Raw genomic sequence first — 24,062 nt, forward strand, 5'->3', positions numbered from 1 at the left:
TAAACAGCTGACGAAATAAACAGGAATAAATTCATTGCTATTTTATTTTCTTCTATAAGGCTTTTCCAGATCGGGAAACAGCTTCATTATAGCGGGAGTAGAGGCTGCAGCTGCGGTTACAAATGCACGCTTATTGTAATTTACTGTTTACTTTATGGGCGGGCGGGAGGGACTATAAATGAACGTTTTCTTTTGATTTTTTTGCCGCACAGCACTCAAATTTTACATTTAACTATGCGGCTGATGTCTTGAAGAGCTCGTTATACGCTAGGGACTGTGTCCTCGGGGCACGTCTCCCGGGGGATGTTTATAGTTAGCCTTAAACTTTGCGAGCTCGATCGCATGCAGCGAAACCCGTGAAAACACTAATAATACGTTCATGAAAGTGTACGCGGTTAGGTAATTTCTCGCTTCACCGTATAACCCGAACAGCGGCGGGCGTGCAGAACGGTTTTCGCGGGCAGTGCTTCGGAACGCCACTGCAACAAAGCGATTAGAAGCAGGCGGGTCAGAAATGTTTTTGACGACATGGCGAAATGCGCCTTGCGTACGGCGCACAATATGTATCCGGCTTATACCCCTCAGACCTGTACTCGCCTGGGTGCAACTGAATAAGCGCTTGGGCAGAGTACGCGCCAAGGGTTTCACACGGCACGCTCTGGAGCGTCCTGCTGGGCCGTCCGCTTTAACGCGACAGCGTAGCAAAGCAAAATCACTTAAGTCGTCAGCGGACTCGAGCTGACGCTGTGCTCTTTTCAGAGATGAAGTCAGGGCAAGCGCTGGCTTCGCCTTTGCTGTTAAGAATTTGCCAGAGCTGCCACTCCAGAACTATTTTTACAGCGGACCTGTCCGTGGCTGTGGTCCCGGGGTTTATTTGTGGCGTAACATCGACAGAAAACAACCATCATCAGATGATAGTTCCTCACATCAACGTGAGGAACAGGGCGTTATTCGAGCGAGAAGAGTACAGTTGTTTTGTCGACAAAGAAGTAATAAAAAAAATGAGAATGCGATGCAATGAAAAGGGAAGTTAAAGATACGAAAATACTTTCACAGAAACAGGTTACGTACAAAACTAGCAACTACATCATGCTCGTTTCAAAGACTAGTCACTGCGTCAGGCTGATATTAACAACGTATCTTAGTCTAGAAACAGTACCGCGCCTCGCAAGTTACACACCTCTCGTTTACATCTGTATTAAAGAAATAAAGCAGGGCTATATCAGTTATATTGTTGTGTTCTTGAACTCTAGAAAAAAAAAAAGAACCCTGTGTTCCATTGGTTCGGAAATCTCCTGTTCCGAATTTGTGTCTAGTTGTTCAGGTAAGTATTATCGATGTGTCTCACACAAAAAGAAGTTTATTGACGTGAAATATCATAACTCAATTCATCTTGTACAATTTTCCAATGAACAAAACAGTCTAAGAAGGACAATGATGTATACAATGTACTTATCAAAGGACGGGTTGACAATGTTACTTACAATGTTGTTCTACTTATAAATGCGTGAGGACCATTCCGTCAACAAATTTATATGCAATTGTCGAAGTTTGACATTCACACTTGATTGTATGAAGTATTGTTACATAATTACATCTTTATACAATTTCTACGTGAAGACTCTTGTTACATAAGTACTAGTACATCCCTAATTCATGAGCATTGTTCTGGATATGCCTTCTTAGGAACCATAGTAAATATATGACACACCGTCTAATAATAGATGATTACCCGCCGTGGTTGCTCAGTGGCTATGGTGTTGGGCTGCTGCGCATGAGGTCGCGGGAACGAATCCCGGCCACGGCGGCCGCATTTCGATGGGGGCGAAATGCGAAAACACCCGTGTACTTAGATTTAGGTGCACGTTAAAGAACCCCAGGTGGTCGAAATTTCCGGAGTCCCCCACTACGGCGTGCCTCATAATCAGAAAGTGGTTTTGGCACGTAAAACCCCATAATTAAATAATAGATGAATGGTGTATTAATGTTGTCATTTTTAATTGTCCAGAAACGAGTAGGCTACTTCCTGTTAAGAAGTGTTCTACTCCATTTGCTGCCAATTCATCGGCAATAATTACACTCATCAAGACAGGTGCACGTTTGAAAACCGGATAGACGGATTCTTGTGGTTTTCTTTTCAGTTCCGCTAGTCCTCTTTTCCGAAGACCGTACATAATCACTATTGTTAGTGATTTGTCGAAGAGATTTTTCCTTTTGTTCCGTTTTAGCAGTTCTGCTTTGAAGTTTCTAGAGGCCATATTCCACACAATTTTGGCTGAAATACATTCGTTCAGGGCATGTCATTGTGATTCTGGATTCTCGCAGTTGGGGCATCCATCTGTAGCTGTGATATGGAATTTTGCCAAGCGGATCTTAGTTGGCAAGATGCCCCAGCTTCTTCTCCATTCAAAATCTTTAATTCCGCTGAGAAGCCGTGTTCCGTTCCAAAGCTTCCAATTTCTTCTTGCGCTTTTCTTCGTCGCTTCCGGTTCCAATTCACAGATTGCCAGTTCCGCGTGCACTCGCATCTCCTGGTTTTATTTCCGCTAGTGCAGTGTTTGGTAAGAATTCTTCGTCGGCCCGCTTGGTGTTGATAACATCCTTATAGAACTGCAGCGGGACTTCCACTCGAGGACCTACCCATTTTTCTGTGGTTATGAAGCGATACAAGGTACTTAACCAGTAACGTAAGGCCGGTCTTCCAACATAGTCCGATGTATTGGTCAACGTGATGGCCATTTTAACAGCTAGAACTCTGGTGGTTTGCGCCACATTTGGTATGACTAATCCGCCTTTAGACATTGCAAGTCGAATGATTTTCTTAGTTACCGGTGGTGGCTTTCCCCCCCAAAGATATATCCCAATCAGGGAATCGAGTTTTTTTCGCAACGATAGGCGAGGCATTTTGGCGACTCTCGCCACATAAAAGGCCGGGGCGCAGATCTTCGTTTGAACCAACTTTGCCTTTTCTACTAGACTTGTTGCAGGATGTACAGTCAACCGCAAAAGACTACGGGACGCAGGATCTGCCAAGAAGCTGAATTCTCGCGAAGCGTGGTCACACAGCCTCGAATGAAATGTTCAAGCATGTAGTAGCCTTCGCCACCTACACGGTGATTCATTAAATACGAAGTGCCATGCCTTAACAGTTCAGGAGTTCACATTTGAAGTGGAAACCCCATTCCTCAACCTTTTGCTGTTGACTGTACTTGTTCATCTATTGATTTGGCAGCTTTTCTAACCAGTTCCAGCCAGCTTTTGGGGGAAACCTCTTCTGGCTCAAACCAAACGCCCAACACTTTGACAGATTCTGGGAACTCAATTCCTGGTAGGGGTATCTTCGCTGAAATTTCCAAACCGAAGCGCTTTACTTTTCCGTTAATTTATGCTTGCTCCGCATGAGACCGCATATTCATTGAATATATGAAGGAAAGTTCTATAACTTCTTTCGTCCTTCAAAAAAAAAGAGATGTCATCGGCAAAGGCTGATATTTCTACTTCTCTTTGTCCTGGCCGCGGCAGTCCTCTGATTCTTGACCACAAGAAGCCATGTACGACGACTATCTATGTACTGGTTGCGTTTGTCAGACTGCCCCATCCTTGGGATCGGCTCTACGCATTTCGACAAGGCGTATTCCGACATAGCGAAATACGTCTTGCGTGACAGCGCGCAAAAAATTTGGAGGACGCTTAAGCTTCGCCTTTAAGAGTGGAACGCGATAGCATTCAAAGATCCCAGACTGCTTCTGACGCTTGCCTGCAACTGCATCTAATGTAAACGTGACATTTCCCTATAAACGCTGTCTGTGAACGCAACGCACGAAGGTGACCTTTCTGGTTCATTTTTCTTATCCCCCCTCCTCCCCCTCCCCCCCCCCCGCGGCTGGCGCCTCTGCTGCCACGGATGCGCGGAGGCGAGCGCCATCTGGATGGTTGTTGCAAGGAACCGAGCGGGTCGCTCCGCTTCTACTAAGACGGACCTCTAATGGCAGCTGGAAAAGGCGATTGTGTTTGAGTTTCCACGCAAAAGAATTTTGTTTTCTCGAATATTGAAAATACAATCCGACGCTATCATGTCTGTAGGTTGTGTGTAAGTCCTACGTTACGAATTTCTTGACCCATTTTAGTATGAGAAATCCAGTTCAGTAACGCCCTCTGCGTCTAACGGAGGGCCTGCGTGGATCGGGGTGCGTGGTTCGGGATGATCGTTCTTATGCGGACATCGCCGCCGGCCGACATCGACGCCTGATTTTCTCCGACTCAGGCTCCTTAACGTTATCGCGTTAAAATCTATCCTGCTTACCTGTCAGACCTGTGCACGCCTTGGTGCAACCTAACAAGCGCTTGAGCAGAGCGTACGCGCCAAGAGTTGCAAACAGCACACTCTGGGGCGGCCAATACTCACGGCGCGTTTTCAAGTATGCTGCAACGCGCTCGTGCGCAGTCTCAGGCAGACTGGTCTGGCGTCCTGCGAGGTCAAACTAAGACCACATACAGTACCTGAAGACGCCACTCTTACTGTAAGACGAGGCCTCGAAGGCCACAATATACGCAAGGAAGGAAAAACGTGCGGTGATGCCAGCCTTGAAGTGCGCGCACCAGCTCGCAGTAACATTAGCGATTTTGACGGCGGCGTCAGCTGTTATGGCTCAGTTAGCGTTACATCGTTTAATATATACTACATTGAAATCTCAAGAGTCTGTCTCAAAAAAGTTCAGTCTCAAAAGACTGAACTTCACAAGTTTCAGGGATAGTTACTAAGCCACCAACGACCCCAGCACGAAAAATATAATTTGAAATCCGTGACGTACCACTGCCTTCCGTTGGGGTTTCAGCGAGAGAATCACAAACCGGAACTTTTGTCCTATTTTTCTCCTATATGGGCAACCTATTAGAGCGGGATTACGGGAAATAGTTACGAAAGCACGCGCTTTGTCTAAACCAATTTATTACTCCTTTTCAGTGTCACTAATTCTGACCTGTTATGAAAAGAAAAGTAATTAATGCAGTCTTTTTGCAGCCAGTGCTCGCCGCAGTATTTAGGAAGGTCAATGTTCGAAGAATGAGAATTAAATTCGTCTGTTATGCACCCACAATCGGACAGGCACGCCGTTGCCGATTCAGATTAAGGTAGGTGCATCGGCAATGAACCACTGCGCACGTAAATGTGATGTAATGTATACCGCAAGGTGTACAGCGGTTTCGTCTCAACATCACTTCCATATACGGAGGCTCATAGACTGCTCGAGGGGTTTCGGTGAAAGGTTAATTGAAAGAGGCCATACTGCAGCGTCCCACAGGATAGTGTCTCAGAACAGTAGATGACAGGCTATCGTCAACGCTCGACAAGTGAGTCAGAAATCGAAGCTCCTTGGGAAGGAAAAGTCGGCTGCTGAGAGCGCGTTAGTCAGCAGGAGCAACACTCCGATTCCGATCACCATAACGGATTGATGGTGATGTTTCCGATTGATGATCACTATATAACCCGCCTGTGCTAACATTCGGTTTGCTTTGTATGCGAGTCTAGACTAGCCTGAAAAAAATCTTACTGCGTAAAACTGATTAGTAGTGTGTAACACTTTGCAGAAAAACAGTGCTGTTACAACGTTCCTTCTTTTGGGCGTCCGCTGAGACTTTCACCCCTACCTGCTTAACCAAAGAAGAGCTGGCACGTTTCTAATACAGGCACCCGGCCACAGGTACGCAATGACGCTTTCAATTAACGCCCCAGTGTCGCCGACACCGTCCGCTAGGGGTGCAAATAAAATGAAACATTCCAAGCTATAGCCACGCTTGCTTGATCTCTCGTCTGTAGCATTGCGCGCAGTGCTTTGCCGAGTTCAAGCTCGCGAAATGTTCGTGCTTCTGATCTTGATTGCCAACGTTGCCAGACATGTGGAGCATGCACACTTCGACGTTTGCAGATTTCGAACACTCTTGCCTCGCGATATATATGATCAGAGAGGTGTCACCGTGAGTGAACAGCGCAGTGCACCGTTTAGAGGGAACACCTATCATGTGTGCCTCTCACCCTGTTGGCGCAGTTGTTGGAATAAAACTTGAAGCGGCGCGAAGAAGACGAAGATGACAATCTAAAACACGATACACAACAGGGCGAGCGCTGTACTGCCAACTGGAAATTTTATAGAAAGATCAACAAGCTTTTATACAGCATTCCATATAAAGAAGAGAGGAAAAAAAACTATGTTAGTGATACTTCTGTGACTTTCTTTAAAAACCAAAATGTCATATCTTGAAAGATTTGGCAGATGATGCCTTGTGGTCCTTGTGCGTATGTCTGTGATTTTCCTTATATTTGTCGATTTTTCAGTGAATAAAGATAAAGTCTGCGCTTCCTCCCGCTCTTGATCGTCTTAGTTGGCGCTGTTCTTTCCTAGTTCAAGAATGCATCATCTAGCCCAAATGAATGTTGTTCTGAACCAAGCTTTTATAACACGTCAAAAACGCCAACAATAACCAAAAGGTTAAGAAGCATGCGTACTGCCTACAAGTGTAGAGGGGCTTATCTAGAAAATTTATCTCAAGTTTTGTTAGGCTGAGTGACGCTGTGCTAACGTATTTGTCTCCTGATTTGGTAATGTAGTAAGCTTTTACAATTTCTCTTTATTTTTTGCTCTTTGCGTGGTTCAGAAACGTGGTGTCATTGAACATTGGTGTACATGAGCGTTTGTTGCAATGCGCAGCTAAATGGATACAGTACCTGTTTTTTTGTTACATTGTTTTTATGCTGCTTAGAGGTATCATTAAAACATTGCCCGGTTTGGCCGATGTACACTTGTCCGCAATCTAAAGGCATCTCGTAAACGACGTCAGAAGTTTACTTGGTGAATTTTTTCTCGTGATTCCTGGTGCATTCCTGGGTTTTCCGATTTTTCATAGCAATATATAATTTCGAAAGTTTACAGGAAGCGGAGACACTAAGTTTATTTGGTGCCTATTGGCCATTTTCTTTATATTGTAGGATTACTTGTGAACCTATGGTACTACATGAAAAGGTATCTTTTCTTTTTCCTGCTTTTCGATTTTTCTTCCTGAGTGATTTCTTTGCAGGAGTGTTTAACACACGGCTGTGATGACAGAAGATGGGTACCCGACTGTTTTAAGACGTTCTTTCTGCTATAAGAGGCTATTTTTCATTAGTTGCTCACAGACTGTGTTCATTGCAGCTTGAATACAGGAGATGGCTATTACCCTTTTCACGAGTTTTTAATGAGCAGTGTCATAGGGAAGCATGCCTTTCTTAGACCTAAGTTGATAAGCCCAGCAAACGTGGTGATTTGAAGCAAATGAGATTGATATCTAAGAACTGAATGTTAGTTTTATTCGGCAGTTCAAAGGCGAACTTCAGTCCCCCACCGTGCGTACTAAAAAAATCTCAGAATATTTTTCACTTCTTCGTCAAAGCAATAACCAGGTCGCTGGTTTAAAAGAACCAGGTAGTCGTCGACGCAGCAATAAATGAGCGTAACTGGGGAGATCAACTAAAGCATCGTAAATGCGTTTTTCAATGCTAGATCAACATATATCACTAAGCATGGGTGCGATGGATGAACTGACACAAATACTGGTGTGTTGGATATAAAACTTTCTCGTCACGATTTATGGCTGTCGAATGAAGATAAAGATCTAAGAGCGTAATGAAATTGTCAACGTTTATGGCTACTGTGTTTTGAAATTCTTGTTCACCAGTGATTGTTTCCCGTACAGTGAAAGTAGTTGGAAGTTTCTCTGGAAGCTACGTCAATGCAATGCAGGCGAGCGCAGCAAGTCGCCACCGTCACCAACCTCGGCCCATCGGCTGCAAAGCAAGAGAATTACGCGCTTGGCAGAGGGAAAACAATTACACGCGCTTTGCACTCGCGTGTTTAATTTAACAGTGGACGGCACTGCGCATCGTGCATTTCCCAATTTCGCTTCCACCTCGCTGCAAGACGCGCGTTCTGTCGCTGTTGTCAACTCTGGAAAGCTTCGTCGCAAGGTGTCTACATGTGCATCGCAGAGGGTCGCGCTTCTTGAAACCGTGAAGATTATTTTACAAGCGTTACTATATAAGTAACTCTGGAGCTACCGTCTACGTGCGTGAACATAATGGTTAGTACATGGATTCGAATAAACGCCGTACTTCTCGCATAAGACATGCCGCTTTGTGACTTTGCGAACTGATCAACTTCAGCAAAATTGTGCCTCATAAACGCAATAATTCGCGCTGATTGCCCATGTGCTCAGAATCTTATTGCTTCGTGCGTTCTTTTTTTTGTTTTAAACTGGGTTGCTACAAAATTTAGACCAATACAGGCGCATAATATGCAACAAGTAAAGCCACAGGAACTTTTGAAGCCACGATGTTGAAGATTGGATAAATTAATGTAATAACCATCATTCCCATGCGAGCTGAGCGATCACTGAACCAGAAGGATCTCTAACATTTTCAACAAAAGAAACTGTATGACGATCAACTGTGACGAATAACTGACGTTATTATACTTAAACACAAGATGTTCAACATGACGGAGACGTGCACGTGTTACGCATGTGTTACGCACGTGTAACCAACCGCCTTTACAACGCACGCAGACGCCGAAAGTTATCGCTTATCGTCGATAAAAGTGGTAACATTCGACATGCAGTCCACAATACTGCTCCCTATATTGCAACTCGGCTATGTCGTCGTCCCTGTGTGCGCGCGCCTGGAGGCGCTCTCGACGACGGATTCGTGCTTCGCGACATCCTTGTGAGGCGTGCACGAGGCGGCCGCCGCTTCCCCGGCTTCCGAACCGGAAGCGGCGAGCGCCCCCGCATCCGGTTTGGAGGAGCCCGCTTCGGCGAGCGACTTCTCGCTCACGGACACTCACTGAACAAGAAGGATCTCTGCCATTTTCAACAAAAGAAACTGTATGACGATCAACTGTGACGAGTAACTGACGTTATTATACTTAAGCACAAAATGTTCAACATGACGGAGACGTGCACGTGTTACGCATGTGTTACGCGACATCCTTGTGAGGCGTGCACGAGGCGGCCGCCGTGTCCCCGGCTTCCGAACCGGAAGCGGCGAGCGCCCCCGCATCCGGTTTGGAGGAGCCCGCTTCCGGTTTGGAGGAGCCCGCTTCCGGTTTGGAGGAGCCCGCTTCGGCGAGCGACTTCTCGCTCACGGACACAGGCCCGCCGTAGGAGAAGCAAGCCGCCCGGATCCTTTGCGCCGCGAGAATCGCGTAGAGTGGGACTCCCTGCAGCATCGTCTGGTACACGACGGGCACAATGACCAGGTCCGAGTCCGGTCGCGGAAGTGACATGTACATGATGACGACGACGATGCCGCTGTTCTGGAAGGCGACCTCGATGGCCAGCGCGATGATCTGGGCCCGGTTGAGGCGCGCCGCCAGGGCGCACAGCGTGCCGGCGCCGTACGCGCTCCACGATATCAGCGCGCCGCACAGCACGGCTTGCCACGTTATCAGCTGGAAGATGTACCTGCGACAGAAGCGGTGCAGTAGACCCGCGTGCTGAGGTGTAGCGATGACGACCGGCCACGACAGTTCGGTGGTTGGGGCGCTGCGCTGCTGAGCTGTATACGAGGTCCAGGGTTCGATCCTGGCCGTGGCGGCCGCTTTTCGACCACCGCAGAATGAAAAAAAAAATGAAAACGCTCTTGTCCCTTGCTTTGCGTGCACGTTAAAGCATCCTGGTGCAGCTGTGCAGTCATGAGGATGTTAAAACCAATAATTTGCACAATGATTTATAATATCATCCCCTTTGTAACGGGGTGGCAAGAAGCAGTCATCTAGTCTGCTTGAGGTAGTAAAGCCTTATTACACCTATTTCAGTCTGGCGTAATGCTTATCCCTCTTATATATCACCATTGTTTTGTTATTGAGATATGCCTTTATATTGTGAGGTAACCTACGTCTGGGATGACTCTGGTTCCTTCTCTTCCTTGCTTTTTTCCTCACCAATATTTATAAACGTCCATTGCTTATCTAGACCGCTGGCCAGTTAACGCTCCCATCCGCTTTGAATCCCAGCGCTTCTGGATGGCGGACTTTCGCTACGGTTCCAGCAGGGTGACGCCCCCAATGAACACGGCAGGGGCATTTTTACATTTCGCCCCAAGAGAAATGCGGCCGCCGCGGCCGGGCTTTGACCTCGCCACCTCGTGCTTGATGACTATCCATGGGTATGCGATAGCACTTCACAATACGGACGCGAATTTCTTTATGTGACATCACAGAATTCGTAAGTTTCTGTGTTTATTACCGCAGCACCTTAGGTGGCTGGGGTGGTCCTGACGCTCGGCGTGGATGAACGACTACCTGCGACGTCGAGTCGGAGGCGGCAACAGGTAAGGAAGGATGTTTTGCAAATACATAATCGCTTGCACCACCGGTTCCTGCGATGGGCATGAACTCTGAGGTTGAACTGACATCACGAAGGAAGCAATTTCATATTTTGCGAAACTCCCTTCTGGTGCGAACCGTTAAAAGCCATTTGGTGAAGTTGGAGAGTAAGAGTTCGAACATTTAAAGAGGGCAGATTTTATTTTCGTTGTTCTTTCGCACGTTTTCGCGGTCCGAAGGGGGGTCTGTCTTTTTTTTTTACGGCCGATAGAAATCTGTCGGTGCACAGGGCGCGTGGGCGTATTCGTCACCGGACGCCAATATTTGCCACGCGTCACGCCCGAATTCGGGAGAGGCTTGAACACTAACTTCAAATTAAGCTACAAAAGACTATTTTCCGAAGGAAAGTGCTAAGTGTTCAATACCGGGAAAAAATATTCTGGTATAGAAGTGAATACTGATAGACCGACAAGCAATGCTGTCGCGAAGTCCCCAGGAACAACCAGCTGCGGACGTGCCTGTGCGCGAAATAAGTAGGCACGCGCGAACGGTGGAGGCCCATCTCCAACAGCATCCGTAAATTTTACCAACATTCCGAGCGTTTTTCACGAAAGAGATAGTTTGAACAGTTTGATTTACGATACTGGCGCTGATATTCTCGTACTAACGGAAACCTGACTACATTAAAAAAAATTGAGTTGTTTAAGCGCAACAAGAAATTTACTGTATATCGGCTAGACCATGTCGATAGGGCAGGCGGCGGTGTCTTCATCGCTAAATAGACTCTAGTTTTGAATCGTTCCTTTTGGGTGTGACTACTAATTTGGAATTACTCTGTTGCTGCCTGTCTATTGGTTTGAAAAAAAATCATAGGTGCCTGTTATCGTCCACCTAATCCCGAAGGTGAGCTTGCAGAATTAATTCGTGCCACCCTTAACGAAATATCTGTTCGATTCAGTGGTTCCCCCTGTTTCTTTCCAGGATACTTTAATTTCCCTATTATCCACTGGTCGCGTTCTCGCCCCTTTTCTAATCCGGCGTCTGCAGAGGCTAGAGAAGTTCTTAACGCTTGCTCGGATTTTTAACCGTTTACAGCTAGTTATCAAACCAACACGTGTCACATCTACTGCAGCTTCCTTCCTTGACTTGATTCTATAGCCACGTACTAATCCCGATAATGCTTCACCAGTGACCCACGTGCCAGGGCTAAGCGAGCATGCCATCTTACACTTTACTATTTCCACCCCGTCTGCAGAAGGAACACACCAAATATATCAGGAACTACGATGAGGCTAACTTTATCGCTATTAGCTCTTGAGCTATCAGTTTTCCTTGACGGATTCCTCGTGACACATGCCGACTTAACAGTTCAGGCGAAGTGGTTGTTTTTTTTAAAGCTGCAGTAATGCATCTAATCAGCAAATGTATTCAGCTCAAAGTAATCAATCAAACTTCTAGTGCTTCTGGTTACAACAACCCTCTGAAATGATTACCCAACAAAAAATGCAGACTTTTCCGTTCCGTCAGAAGATCAGATGGTTAGCATGCACATCAGCTGCTAGAGCATATACAAGCGCTTTAAATACGCCCAAGTTTCACTTCTTTAACTCTACCCTACCGTCTCTAATGAAACTAACCCAAAAACACTTCTGGAACATTATTAAATGCATCAAAGACAGCACTATAAGCTTCGTAAACGAGCTAGAGGATCAAGTTCCGAATCATGTTTGCGCTTCCCCACTTAACAACAAGTGTGCCCAATCATTCTGCACAGCAAATATCAGTGAGTATCCCCTCTTTTCAGCCGTAAACGCTCTGGAGATGGATCCCATTGCCTTCGACTCAGCAGACATCCGGGTCAGAATTTCCAAGACAAACATTTACCAAGAGTACCTCCATTCTTACTAGATCACTTAACGACAGTGCCCTACCCATTGACTGAAAAACCGGTAAAGTGACCCCGCTTTTTAAATCGGGGCACCCACACAACCTATATAATTACAGACACGTTTCATTAACCTCGGTAACTTGCAAAATATTCGAACTTACAATTTCAACTCACCTTGCACTCTTTCTTGATTCAAAAAGTTTTTAGTTATCAAATATTTTCATGTTTCATGTTAAATGTTATCAAATAGTTTTTATCAAATAGTTCAGCAAATATTTTCTTGTGAAACATAACTTTTAATATTTACTAATGAATCGCATGCGTTTTTGGACTCGCGTTTTACGACTCACTGTTTTTTAGACTTTTCTAAAGCCTTTTATAAAGTTAATCACCTATTACTCATCTATAAGCTAAGCCTTCTAAGCATTGATCCTTGAATATTCAAATGGATTTGTAGGTTTCTTTCTAGTCGTATCCAATATGTAACAATCAATGACGCTGACTCACTAGATCTATCAGTTGAATCGCGCGTACCTCAAGGCTGTGTGGTGGCGCCTTTAATTTTCCTCATTTAAGGACCTGCATAACGAAATAACTAATTCTGTTTGATTATTTGCCGACAATTGCGTAATTTGTCGGAAAATTACTAACGAATGTGACATGGTCGCATTACAAGCAGATCTAGATAACGTCACAACCTGATGCTGCCGCTGGCACATTGATCTTAAGACTTCAAAGTGTATGTTCATGAGAATCTCACGTGAAAAAAAAATTATGGGGTTTTACGTGCCAAAACCAAGATCTGATTATGAGGCACGCCGTAGTGAGGGACTCGGGAAATTTGGACCACCTCGGGTTCTTTCACGTGCACCTAAATCTAACTACGCGGGCATTTTCGCATTTCGTGCTTATAGAAATGCGGCCGCCGTGGCCGGGATTCGATCCCGCGACCGCGTGTTTAGCAGCCCAACACCATGGGCACTAGTCAACCACAGCGGGTAATCTCACGTAGCGAAGTATCTCTTCCTAATTACCAGCTTAACAACATCGAACTTGAATCAGTATCCGGTTATAAATGCCTAGGAGTGCACCTTACATATGATCGCTCCTGGAAACGACATTTTAAACACATAACATCAAAAGCTAACCGCATGCTTGGCTACGGACCTGAAACGCAATTTCCCGCTCGCACCTTCTTCTGTGAAGAAAAAGCTATATGTCACCTACGTTCGACCTAATCTACATTATGCGTAATCTATATGGGACCCTCATCAACTTACATTAATTAACACCTTAGAAGCTGTGCAGAATCGTTCCGTTCGTTTTATTCTGAACAATTAATAGCGCACAGAAAGTGTGACTAGATGAAACTTGCCCTCAACATGTCTCCCCTTGTCAACCGCAGAAAAATCGCTCGCCTATATTTGTTTCATAACATATATTATTTAATTCCCACGCTCAAGGCAAACTATATGGAACCAGCCTCTTTTACTTCTGCACGCGTGGACCGTCGTCATAAGGAGAACATCCCGTTCGACAAAACCTCCACCTATGGAAACTCATTTCTCCCAAAAACATGCCAGGAGCGGAACCACCTAGCGGATCCACTAGTCTGTATTGCTAACGCCGATGACCCTCACAAGGTACTTACTAATGCTATCTAGTATACCTTCATGCGGATGCGTAACGAAGCTGTCCCGTTTTCTTCTGACCAGTACTGTCCGTCAGCGCCGTCCCTCTGTAATGCCTTATTGTATACCCTGAGGGTGCTATAACTAAATGCTGCTCACCAGGACCGCGAAGCGGAAAGAAATGCGAACCGTCAATGTGGCCCCGATCGTGCAAACTTGGAACGTTTCACCGGATCAATGGCCTGCTTTCAGAGGTAGTTTGTGGGGAACCAATTTGGTGCGACCTGTGTTGTGTGTGACCGCTTGTGGTTTTCGAGTGACCTCACAACCGTTACTGCACTGCGGGACGTCGACCAAGGCACGATCGCCTTGGCTACGCTGAAGCAGTGTGTGCCCTTGAAGAGCGGTGAGGTGCCGGGATTCGTTAGTAAAATGTGCGATGCCGTGGTTTGAAACAATACATGGCCATGTACACGTCCCGGTGCCTCATCATCTTCCGAGGCTCAGCATCGTGGAGGAGCGCCTAGTGACGTATGGCCCTACATTTGTGCATACGGCGTTTTGCGCACTGCAATGGATGGCTCTTGCACGCCAATCAATATATAGTTATCACACAGTACAGCTTCGCTGGTCATCCTCCTTCCCAATCTGTGCTGTCTTCATCATACACTGTTATCGACCTACGCCCTACACTTGGGAAGTAATGCTGTCGTGTCTATTTGCTTTATGCGGTGCACATAAAGCTATTCGCTTATTTTGACACTCATCTTCGATAGCTTCGCCATAACTTTCCGAAAGCAAGAACTCAAATTATTTTCCATTTGTTTCCCTTGAAGCGGCGAAGCATTCGCATTACCTCTGGACAGTGGCTGTCAGGATCAGCAGAGTGACGAGCACAAAGATGGTGACGGGCTTTGAGTACTCCTCCAACGTCAAAGCCAACTTGGGTCTGAACTGCTGGATAAGTAGGCCGATGGCCAGTGGCACTGAGAGCATCGCCAGGCTGGCGATGAGACTGGTGTAGGGGATGGTCACCACCTTGGTCTCGTCTTGGCAGATGCCGTTTCCCAGGAGGAACACCCACAGGGGCATCATGACTGCACAGCATCACGCGAAAAGCACGTAAACGCCAGAAATAATAGAGAATGTTAGTACTGCGAACGCAAGATAACTTATATGCAACACTAGTCTGGGCGGCCACAGCTAAATATCGGAAAAGGCTGTCATTCTTGCAGCAAAAAAAAATTGTAGGGTGCTTCAGCTTTGACTTTAAGAGCGGAGTGCGCGATAGCATTCAAAGGACCACTGGCTGCTTCACACGCTTCCCGGCAACTGCAGCTTATGTAACCGTAATGTTTACCGGGATACGTTGGCGGCGAACGCTGAAGACGAAGACGAGCTTTCTGGCAGATGCGCGGCCACTTGCGTGGGCCGATCCCAAATGGTGTGCCCAGCCTCAACAAAAAATTGCGTAATATTAAGGCTTCTGTTATTGGTTCGCACTTTTGTAGTGTAAATCTGAGATTTACCATAAAAGGCAGGCGCTGTCGGTGTTTTGTTTCAGGACATTTGTTTATGGGCTGTCATTCTCAAAATTCTGAGGAATGACTTTGTCAAGAACAAAAGGCAAGGGTATGAAAAACTGTAGTGACTGAACGGTGTGGCGATATAGCTCGCTTATACCGCATGTCATATAGCAAGGCATGGCGTATACATATAGCTAAATATATGTGCGAAAATTTTCGTTCACGGACGAGTCCGTTGGCGCCGACGCCGACACCGGATGTTGTGCGACGGCGCCCTTAACGATATCGCATTAAAGCCATTAACTGGGCTAATTAGCTTAGTCTCCTACTTTTCCTATGTACGAACCTTGTTTCAGAATCCTTGCATCGTAAACCTTTCCCTCTTTTTGAGGCTTTGGCGCCTTTACTGACTAGAATCTGTTACTCTTCTGCACCACTATAAGGTTGGAAAACATGCCAAGTATTTTCCAAAAGTTATCCTTTTGTCAATGAAATGACGGCACTATGGTCACCCTAATACATCTGTTGCACTCAAATTTGGTACCGGGATGCCTCCTTCCACTTCTGACACTAGCCAATACTGGCAATGGTGCTGGTAAACGCCATGTTGCCGTTAAGGTATGCGAAGGATTTTCCGAAAGTTATCGTTCGGGCAACGACACCGGCGTATCGATCATGGTTTGCGATTAAGATACCAATTGCATTCAAATATGGCCCTGGGATGCCTTCTTCCACGTGCGACACTCACAAACGCTGGCAATGGTGCTGATAAACGTCATGGTGATGCTAAGGTTGAGGTCGCCGTTGAACACAAGCGTCCAGAGGTTGCTTGCGCTGCCCCCTGGCGAGCAGCCCAGCAAGAAGATGCCGAAACGCTGGAGGGAATCTTCCAGGATCAACAGTCCGATGGAGTAGGACGCCTGCAGTTTGGTACAGAACGTAACTTTTGGGTAGGAGCTCTGATAGAAGACTGCTGGGAAATCTCCGACTGCAGTCTCATTCATGCAGGAGGTCATCTACTGGGACGAAGGGTTGTAGAGGGCAACGCATTCATTAGTTGTTCAAGACAGGCTTGAAACAAGAAGTGCTTCTTCAGTCCGGCTAAGCGGAGAATTACGATAGCGAATTTGACCACTTAAAGCGACGCAATTCCTCCGCCCCACCAACCGCCGGAGGCTACGAAAACGGGTGTCCAATGTCTGTCAGTTGAGCACTCTTGTCCAGAAGCCAAGGCGCTTGTCTAGAGCACGCGAGCCGCGTGCTTCGTAACATCTTGTGCTCAACGGCTGCTTGCGTGGGTAAACTTAAGAAACGCCTTGGCTTCTCTCTCTCCCCGCTTCACCTCACGTTCTGAAGGCTGCTTTGACAGATTGGTATTTTACCCACGCACACTCGGTACACGAGCACGCATGTGTTTGTGAATTACCCGACACGCATGAAAATGTTCAGAATATATGGCAGCTTGATTTGTGATAGGAAGTTTAACCAAAAAACTTAGCATGACCCAGAATAAGCGTAAGCTGAAATGGCAGGCGTTAAAAAAGAGCGTAGAAAATGGCTTCGAACAAGTTGTTTTTTATCTTTCATATCACATACCTTTCTAAAAAAGGTATAGGTAGAGAAACGTGTATTGGGCCGTCATCGTGTATCTCGTAGCGAAGAGGCCATAGTCTTTAAAATTTATAAATTTCCTTTTGGAGGTGAGGCCTTGCATTACTAGATTTTTTCCCTCGAACCATATTAAACTGGAAAGCTTTTGCACCTGTGAATGCTTAGATAGTGCCCAATGACTTCTATCGCGCTTTGTGTACTTGGTTTGAACGTCAATTACATTATGTTACATATAGGATGTATACCTCCTCTTGTATTTACGGTATAGGTGAAGCAGGTACCGAACAAACGAACCGAACCGAACCGAACGAACGAACGAACGAACCGAACCGAACCGAACGAGAGTGTCTTGACCCCTGCATCTGCGTCGATACAAGGAGCCCACAAGCACCCTCTGTCTGCGACACCGATTTTATTCGCGTCCATCAGATGTCATGCGGCGACTACCAAGTCCACCACTGAAATGGCGATTCTACCGACGATCAATATCAGCGCTGCTCACCAGGGGCATGAAGATGAACTGGCAGAGGCAGCCTATGGTCGGCGCCAACGGCTGTTTCAGGCACTCCAGTATGGCTCCCATGTCTACCTGGCAGCCCATGCTGATGAAGTTGAGAAACAGCATTAGGGCGACCACCACGGGGAAGGTCTTCTGCAGCACCGTTCTCGCGCGTAGCACGGCGACCACGTAGCTCAGTTCGACGCAGTTGGTCTCGGCGTCGCCTCGCAGCTCGCATACCTGAGTGCGGAAGGAGCACGTGACAGGGAGAATGAACGTCGTATTATCGGGTTCAACGGCGCAGAAGAAACGCCCGGGTGTATGTGTGCCTAACGGGGGAAAGGCAGCTCCCCATTTGTTTTGGTCGTCTGGTGTTCCTTAAACTGCGCGCACTTCTGAACAAATTTTTTTACAAGTTGTATTTCTGGGCTATATATATATATATATATATATATATATATATATATATATAGTTGGTTCATATTGTCAGGTTCGGCCAGTGTCACTTTGCACGAGGGCGACGACGAAAAAGCGGTGTTCCCCGTTACTTTTACTACGTAGAATTCTTGTGGCAAAGTTATCTTGGCCGGGCCTGTGATTTCCTTATTTCTCTTTTTTTTCTTTTATGGTTCTCGTGTAGCTGCTGTGCGCTAAACATGCAACGCGTAATTACTGGCTGAGAATTCGCGGAACTTGTCGATGAGCTAGGTTGGCGCGCATTCACGTACGTGCCGACACGGATTGATAAATGCTCGTCGCCATGGCTACGCGTGGCTTACGACGCCCTGCTGGTCGCCGGTGCGATTACTGGCTGCGCCGGCCGCATTCCGTGACGGCGGAACGCGAAAAAACACTCGTGTGCCGAGCTTTTGGTGCGCGAGCTCGGGGGATCAGGATTAACTCGAAGCCTCCAATAGTGTGGCGTCCCTCAAAACTCGCTGCGCAATGCTCATAGGTTAAACTCGGGAATATATTTTAAAGTAGGTCAATGAAAGGCAGAACCCAGTGATTTCAACCCTAATGGTTACTGTTAAAAAATTGACCTTATATGCCCTTTAATATCCTTCCGGCTTGTTCCTTCATCAGGGGGCGATCGACTTGCTATATGCAGGGCCTGAAGTAGGAGTCGTAGGACTGTGGAATTAACTCCCGGTGTGTTTGGAAACCTAGTTATTTGGTGTTTGCTTCATGTAACTTCAAGTGTCCTTCAAGTAGACTTGATTTCAGTCGAATGTTTGCCTTCGAGTCAAACACACACACTCCAATGCCTTTCAATTAAGTAGGCGTGCAGAATTATATCAGCAATGTGGTCAACTTCCATATCGTTCTATTGTCTTTCTTGTAGCTTAGAAAGAAACATATATCGCACGTGTATGTGCTGTTTCGGGGAATGACACCCTGGTACCAAAACATTTTTTAAATGAAAAAAAAAAAGAAATAAATAGAGGGTGTAAGTTGCACCATTTTCTCAATATTCATGAAGCGCTGCGCGCCCTGCTCTTCTCCGGACCACGTCTGTCGTTTCCACTTGGTCCGCTTCGGCCGCCTAGGTCATCCATGACTTTTGAACTCGACAAGCGCACAATGCTCAGATTACCTTAACGCGGATGGAGGTAGACATCGTAAAGATTATGCAGCCATCCTTCTACTGGGATGTATTGAGTTGTGCCGACGTTTTTTACTTCCATGCCCGCGATGCGCCCATCTTACTAGTTCGTACCAATATCAACGCCAAAGATAATTAATGTAATTTAGGACGAGACTGTTTTTGTCCTTTAAGGGCGCTGTTAAAGTATTGTTCAACCACGAGGCCCAAAAGAAATCTTCGTCTTGACCACACGCTGTTCATTTTTGGTTCTTGAACAATGAATAGCGCAAATTCTTCAAACACGAGAAATTTTCTATAACAACGGCATTCCCTTGACGTTGAAAGCATGTATGTTCTTCTACTGAGTTATCTGTCGCAACGTAGTTCCAACTACGCAGCATTCGTGGAGGCCCCCATTTCTGAAACAAAAAAACAAAAAAATAATAATCTGCGTTTATTGCGAACTCTCGTTTATGCCGTATTCCAGTATTTGAGCACACACAAAGGTTATTGAACTGAGCTCGCCCGAGAAAAGCCGGAGCAAAGGGAGAGCCAGCACGAAGTACACTTCCGCTTTTCTTATTCCTGCTAGTCAACCAGGTTGTTCGCTTTGAAGCACTTTGAACACCTCGAAACGTGGTCATCATCACAGATTGTTATAATTTGGCATCTTTTTCTGTTTGGCACGAAGTAGTTATTTTTTTTTAATGTGATTATCATTCTTGAGGAACTTCACCGGCCTTGCGGTATGTTTGTTCGTCCGTACCAAACTCTTTCCCATACCCAGCGACCTAAGTTTGTTACAAGCACTGGGCTACTATGTACGTGCTGGCTGCTGTCTTGCCCTGAGCAGACGACATAAGTTACTGGGTGTGTGCCCAAATTGACAACTTGCTGCTGGCAGCCGTCCGGTCTAGTTGACGACGTGGGCCACCGGGGGTATGTGATTCTGGTATGTGCTCGTTCTTGGCCAGTACCCCCAAAGCGCACGTGCCGAGTTGTGACGCCAGGGTTATGTAGCCTCAAATACATTAAAGCGACAGCGCCCTATCCGCGTCGAACGCTGCCGCTTGGTGGATGGCCACTGGAGAAAGCCCATCATAAGATAGAACGCTAATCACGTTAACGTTGCTGATAATGTCCAAAGGATGGCGCGACGTCGATTTTTTTCCCTTCCTTGCATTAACGAGCACCGATGCCGAACCCTGTATTTCTCGCAGTGGATACATTGGCTCTCTTCGTTCCTGTAATCGGTGCGTCTGCCACGCGCGTGGAACTCTTGCGCATTCTTATCATCACTTGTGAGTGACGTCATCAAATCTAGCTTTATTAGTACGCGACGTGAGCAAATTTCGCTGTTGTGTCACGATGTCACGATTATGTCGATGACTTGAGGTCTGCCCCATTTTGAGACCAGCGTTGCTACCAAATTACAATGTCTTATAAGTTGCCCAAATGGCACAGTTGCTAACTGCGACTCCCTTTTCGTGAGAGGAGCATGTGGTTAGAGCTCCTGCGACTTCGAAAAATGCACTAGTTTTTTGATAATTTGAGTGACAGCACTCCCTTTTTGAAAGTTCGCTGTTGCTGGGCAACGAATGCCGTGCCAACGTTAAAGTCCGACGCACAATCTTGTATCCTCAAATCTGGAGGAAACTCGGGGGCATATTGGCTTTTCAATTCCCTTCTTATCACCGCTCGACTAGCATGTTAAAAACATGAAAACAACGGTTTCTTTCTTTTTTTTTTTGCTTACGTACCCAGGGCTTTGGTGCTCAAGCAGCATCTCTATTTACGTAAATAAAGTGACCGTCTCTTCGCGCTTGTTACTGTAAAAGTGCTTTCTATTTGCCTCAACACAGATGTGAAGATGCAGCGTATCACAAATGCTATTCCAGTCCGTGCTTTAAGTTTCCCCTGCTTAAATACAAATTTCGCCGTATCCAAAAGGAGTATCATGTGTGATAACGCTGGGCATTGCAGGTTAGTGTTACAAAAGGATCTAAGGCATTCCGCGTCGTACTGCACACGAGTGGTAGCATGTCCCGATCTCCGAGAACGAAACCGGACGCGGTAATTAAACGCACGGAGCGTGTATGTACCCACCCTGAAGTGGAGCTTGGTGTAGCCGACGAAGACCCCGCGAACCGTGACGTTGAAGGCGCTGCCGTGTGCCTCCGAGTGCAGGTTCACCTTCGAGAGGTCCACCGTGGCTATGCTGGGGTCGGCGCTGCTCACCGCGACCACCCGATCGCCCGTCATGGCGAAGGACACTTGCACGACAACCTCGCTCTTTTCGTGGACGCTGATTCGGCGCGGCGGATCGAACGTGACTGCGTAGGGACCGCGCTCGATGCGGCCGGATTTGTTGCCCGCGACGAAGTCGGCCCGCTCCTGGAAGTCGTCGGCGACGTCGCGTACCTCGAGGCCCTGCTCCTGGACGTCGTGGGCCTCTTCCAGGCCCTCGAAGGTCGGGAAGAGAACTAATCCAGCGGTCGCTTTGTTGTCGAGAGAGGATGCCGAGTCCAGAAACGCGGCGCGGGAGAGCGCGCAGAAAAGCAGGGCTGAGAACTGGCCGTGAAGCATGACGAAACCACTGTATACTAGGCCCTTGTTCCCAGAGGCTCATGTGGGGTCGGACGGCTCCCGAAGACCGGAAAGGACTGTTCCTGCTCGGGGCAGCCAAAAAAAAAAGTCTTTATGACGGCGTTACCGGCACAGTGTAGATAATCAACCTGGTCTACAGCGGTCAAGCGGTCCATTCTATCGTCATCGCTTGCGAATGAAAATGCAAGCCGACGTTGCAATAAGGCCACGTATGGCCGTACCGCATGAGCGCTCGGTGCTCGCTCCATGCGCGCTGCATGCGCTCCTACCCAGTCGGCCTTGTGCCCGGCAGCCAGTCACCCGATTATTGTACACAAGTGTGATTCAGACTGTACGTAACGGGAATCCTAACACCATGTATTTGGAGGCAACGCTACAGGGGACTACATGGAACTGGACGCTATAGCGTCTAGTGCCATGTGGTCCTCTGTAGCGCAAAACTCCTTAGCCGCACGATTCACGAAGCTCCTGTTCCATGTTCCATGTTCAACCATGTCCAACTCCATGTCAACCATGTCCAAGCTCCATGTTCAACCGGGCCGGCATGTTGACTGAATGCTAGCGTCGAAGTCCGTAGACTGTCGGGTGTCGGCTGAAAAGAAATGACAACCATTCCACTCTGTGAAGATGGAATGGCAGCCAAAGGTGACGACAGTCAGAGCTCACAAACGAAAAGCAAAGTGCTTTCATTGCCATTCCATTTTCACAGAGTGCAATGTATGGTTGTTATATGTTGCGTTGCGAGTCTGGAGTCGTTGCTCGTTCGGAGGTCGCCCGGACTGGCGATTGTCGTTTTCGTTCAGCATCGCGGGAACGTTCTTCGTCGGTGGTCGCTTCACGCCGGCGCGCTTTACATTCTCGCTGCTCTTCCCTCCGGCGCTCCTTGTACGCATGTTGTTCTTCGGTTGTACGAACTATACGTGTACGCCCCATCGATAACGCAGCTGTTTTTAGCACCGATGCCTCTCCTGCGATAACCTTGACGTCATGCTATTGATCACGGCGAGCGTTCAATCTGTTCCGCATTTTGACATCTGCACCACCGCACTGCACCCGTATGGGTTTGTTAGAAATCGTTAAGTCCGTTCCTGTTGCCGGACGCCGAAACAACTACGGAAGGTTAGTCATATACAGCTGTCGCTGTGAAAGGGATGCGTTGGAAGCAGGGAAACGGGGAGCGCTGGAATGATCTTTAGACGTTCAGCGCTATTCCGTTCTTTCCTGTCTCGCGCCGTATTTTGGCCCGTGCCAAATTGCAAAGAAAGGGGTCTACGTACCTTGTACCTTGCGACGCCGCTAATCTTCTCCTTCTTCCTCTTCTTCCTTCAAATTTCGGAACGTGCCGCTATTCGTAGAATTGACAGTGGCTTGCTTGCTTGCTTCCTCACTTGTGGCGCTTGCCCCACCACGGGGGATTGGCGAAGAAGCCGGTGGTTAAAGGGAAAGTGAGAGAGAAAAACCTAAACGGAAAAGTAAATCGGAGTCATGCATAACGTTGATGTTAATTGAGAAATATATTCACGTGGCCGATATAGAAATAAATATATATGTAATTATATATAAACAACAAATTCCGTGTTCGTTTTTGGATGGTATTATGATAATTTCAAAGGCACAACCAGGGATTTCATGATGTATCCAATTATTGATTTCGAGAATTAACATGGTAGCCCTCTTGTGTCGCAGACGTAGTCGCACATGGCCGCGCAGATTTTCCTGTGGCTAAAGCAACAATGAAGAAGCCTCGAAGGAGAGGATATCTTGAGTAGTTGAAGAAATACCCAATTTTCGGAATGAAAATGCTAATTTATTCCTCTGATTTCTAAATCGATGGCATGCTAGTAGAAAGTGTTCAATGTTTTCGGGTTCCTGACACGTAGGACACAGGGAGGGCGGTGCCAGACTAGACCTGTATAGGTAAAAATTTAATAGTGCGAAGCGGCATCGTAATTTTGTTATGGAGATTTCTAATTTACGTGCGGGACACCATTTATTGTCCCAAGATAAGGGCAAATAATTAAATTCCAACGCTTAGATTTTCAGTTTTGTAGGCTCTTGGAAAAGAGAAAGTTTTCTAAACCTAGCTGCAGTGACATAAGCCGAAGTAGGCATAACGTACATAGCTGGTCCATCAAGAGATATCCGGGCAAGTGTGTCGGCCATTTCATTTAATAATATACCACGATGGCTTGGAACCCATACCAACCTCACCAGGCTTGTGTTTGGGGGAATTAACGATTTAAATGTATTGGCTACAATAGTGTCTGAAGACGAAGGGTACACTGACAGTGAAACAGTCGCTACAACCGCTGTTGAATAATTTGAAGAAAGTTTTCGATTAGCAGTGGGCGGGGGGA

General features: G+C 46.7%; 1 protein-coding gene and 1 long non-coding RNA gene across 2 annotated transcripts in view; one reads left to right on the forward strand and one right to left on the reverse strand.

The window, feature by feature from the left end:
* LOC140214016 (uncharacterized) overlaps window positions 1-24,062 on the forward strand; it is a 68,985-nt gene that overhangs the window by 22,880 nt on the left and 22,043 nt on the right. Inside the window, exons 2-3 of the long non-coding RNA XR_011890907.1 lie at window positions 10,044-10,195; window positions 10,281-10,360. This is a non-coding gene — a long non-coding RNA (uncharacterized lncRNA). The remainder of the gene's footprint in view (window positions 1-10,043; window positions 10,196-10,280; window positions 10,361-24,062) is intronic.
* On the reverse strand, window positions 8,900-21,989 carry LOC129381656 (ileal sodium/bile acid cotransporter-like). Its single transcript, XM_055064686.2, has 5 exons — window positions 21,205-21,989; window positions 17,514-17,750; window positions 16,149-16,320; window positions 14,731-14,971; window positions 8,900-9,492 (listed from the first exon to the last, which is right to left on the reverse strand). The coding sequence occupies exons 1-5, from the start codon at window positions 21,682-21,684 to the stop codon at window positions 9,006-9,008; spliced, it is 1,617 nt and encodes a 538-aa protein (XP_054920661.2). The 5' UTR covers window positions 21,685-21,989; the 3' UTR covers window positions 8,900-9,005.

The sequence above is a fragment of the Dermacentor andersoni genome, chromosome 11 (assembly GCF_023375885.2).
Source record: "Dermacentor andersoni chromosome 11, qqDerAnde1_hic_scaffold, whole genome shotgun sequence".
Classification (NCBI taxonomy): Eukaryota; Metazoa; Arthropoda; class Arachnida; order Ixodida; family Ixodidae; genus Dermacentor; species Dermacentor andersoni.

Bases quoted from the DNA above. Each gene is read 5' to 3' on its own strand.
- LOC129381656 (XM_055064686.2), bottom strand. From the start codon at position 21,684: ATGCTTCACGGCCAGTTCTCAGCCCTGCTTTTCTGCGCGCTCTCCCGC. The intron at 16,321-17,513 runs GTGAGCAGCGCT...ACCAAACTGCAG, and splicing joins AGTTCATCTTCATGCCCCTG to GCGTCCTACTCCATCGGACT. The intron at 14,972-16,148 runs GTGAGTGTCGCA...GATGCTGTGCAG, and splicing joins CAGCACCATTGCCAGCGTTT to TCATGATGCCCCTGTGGGTG.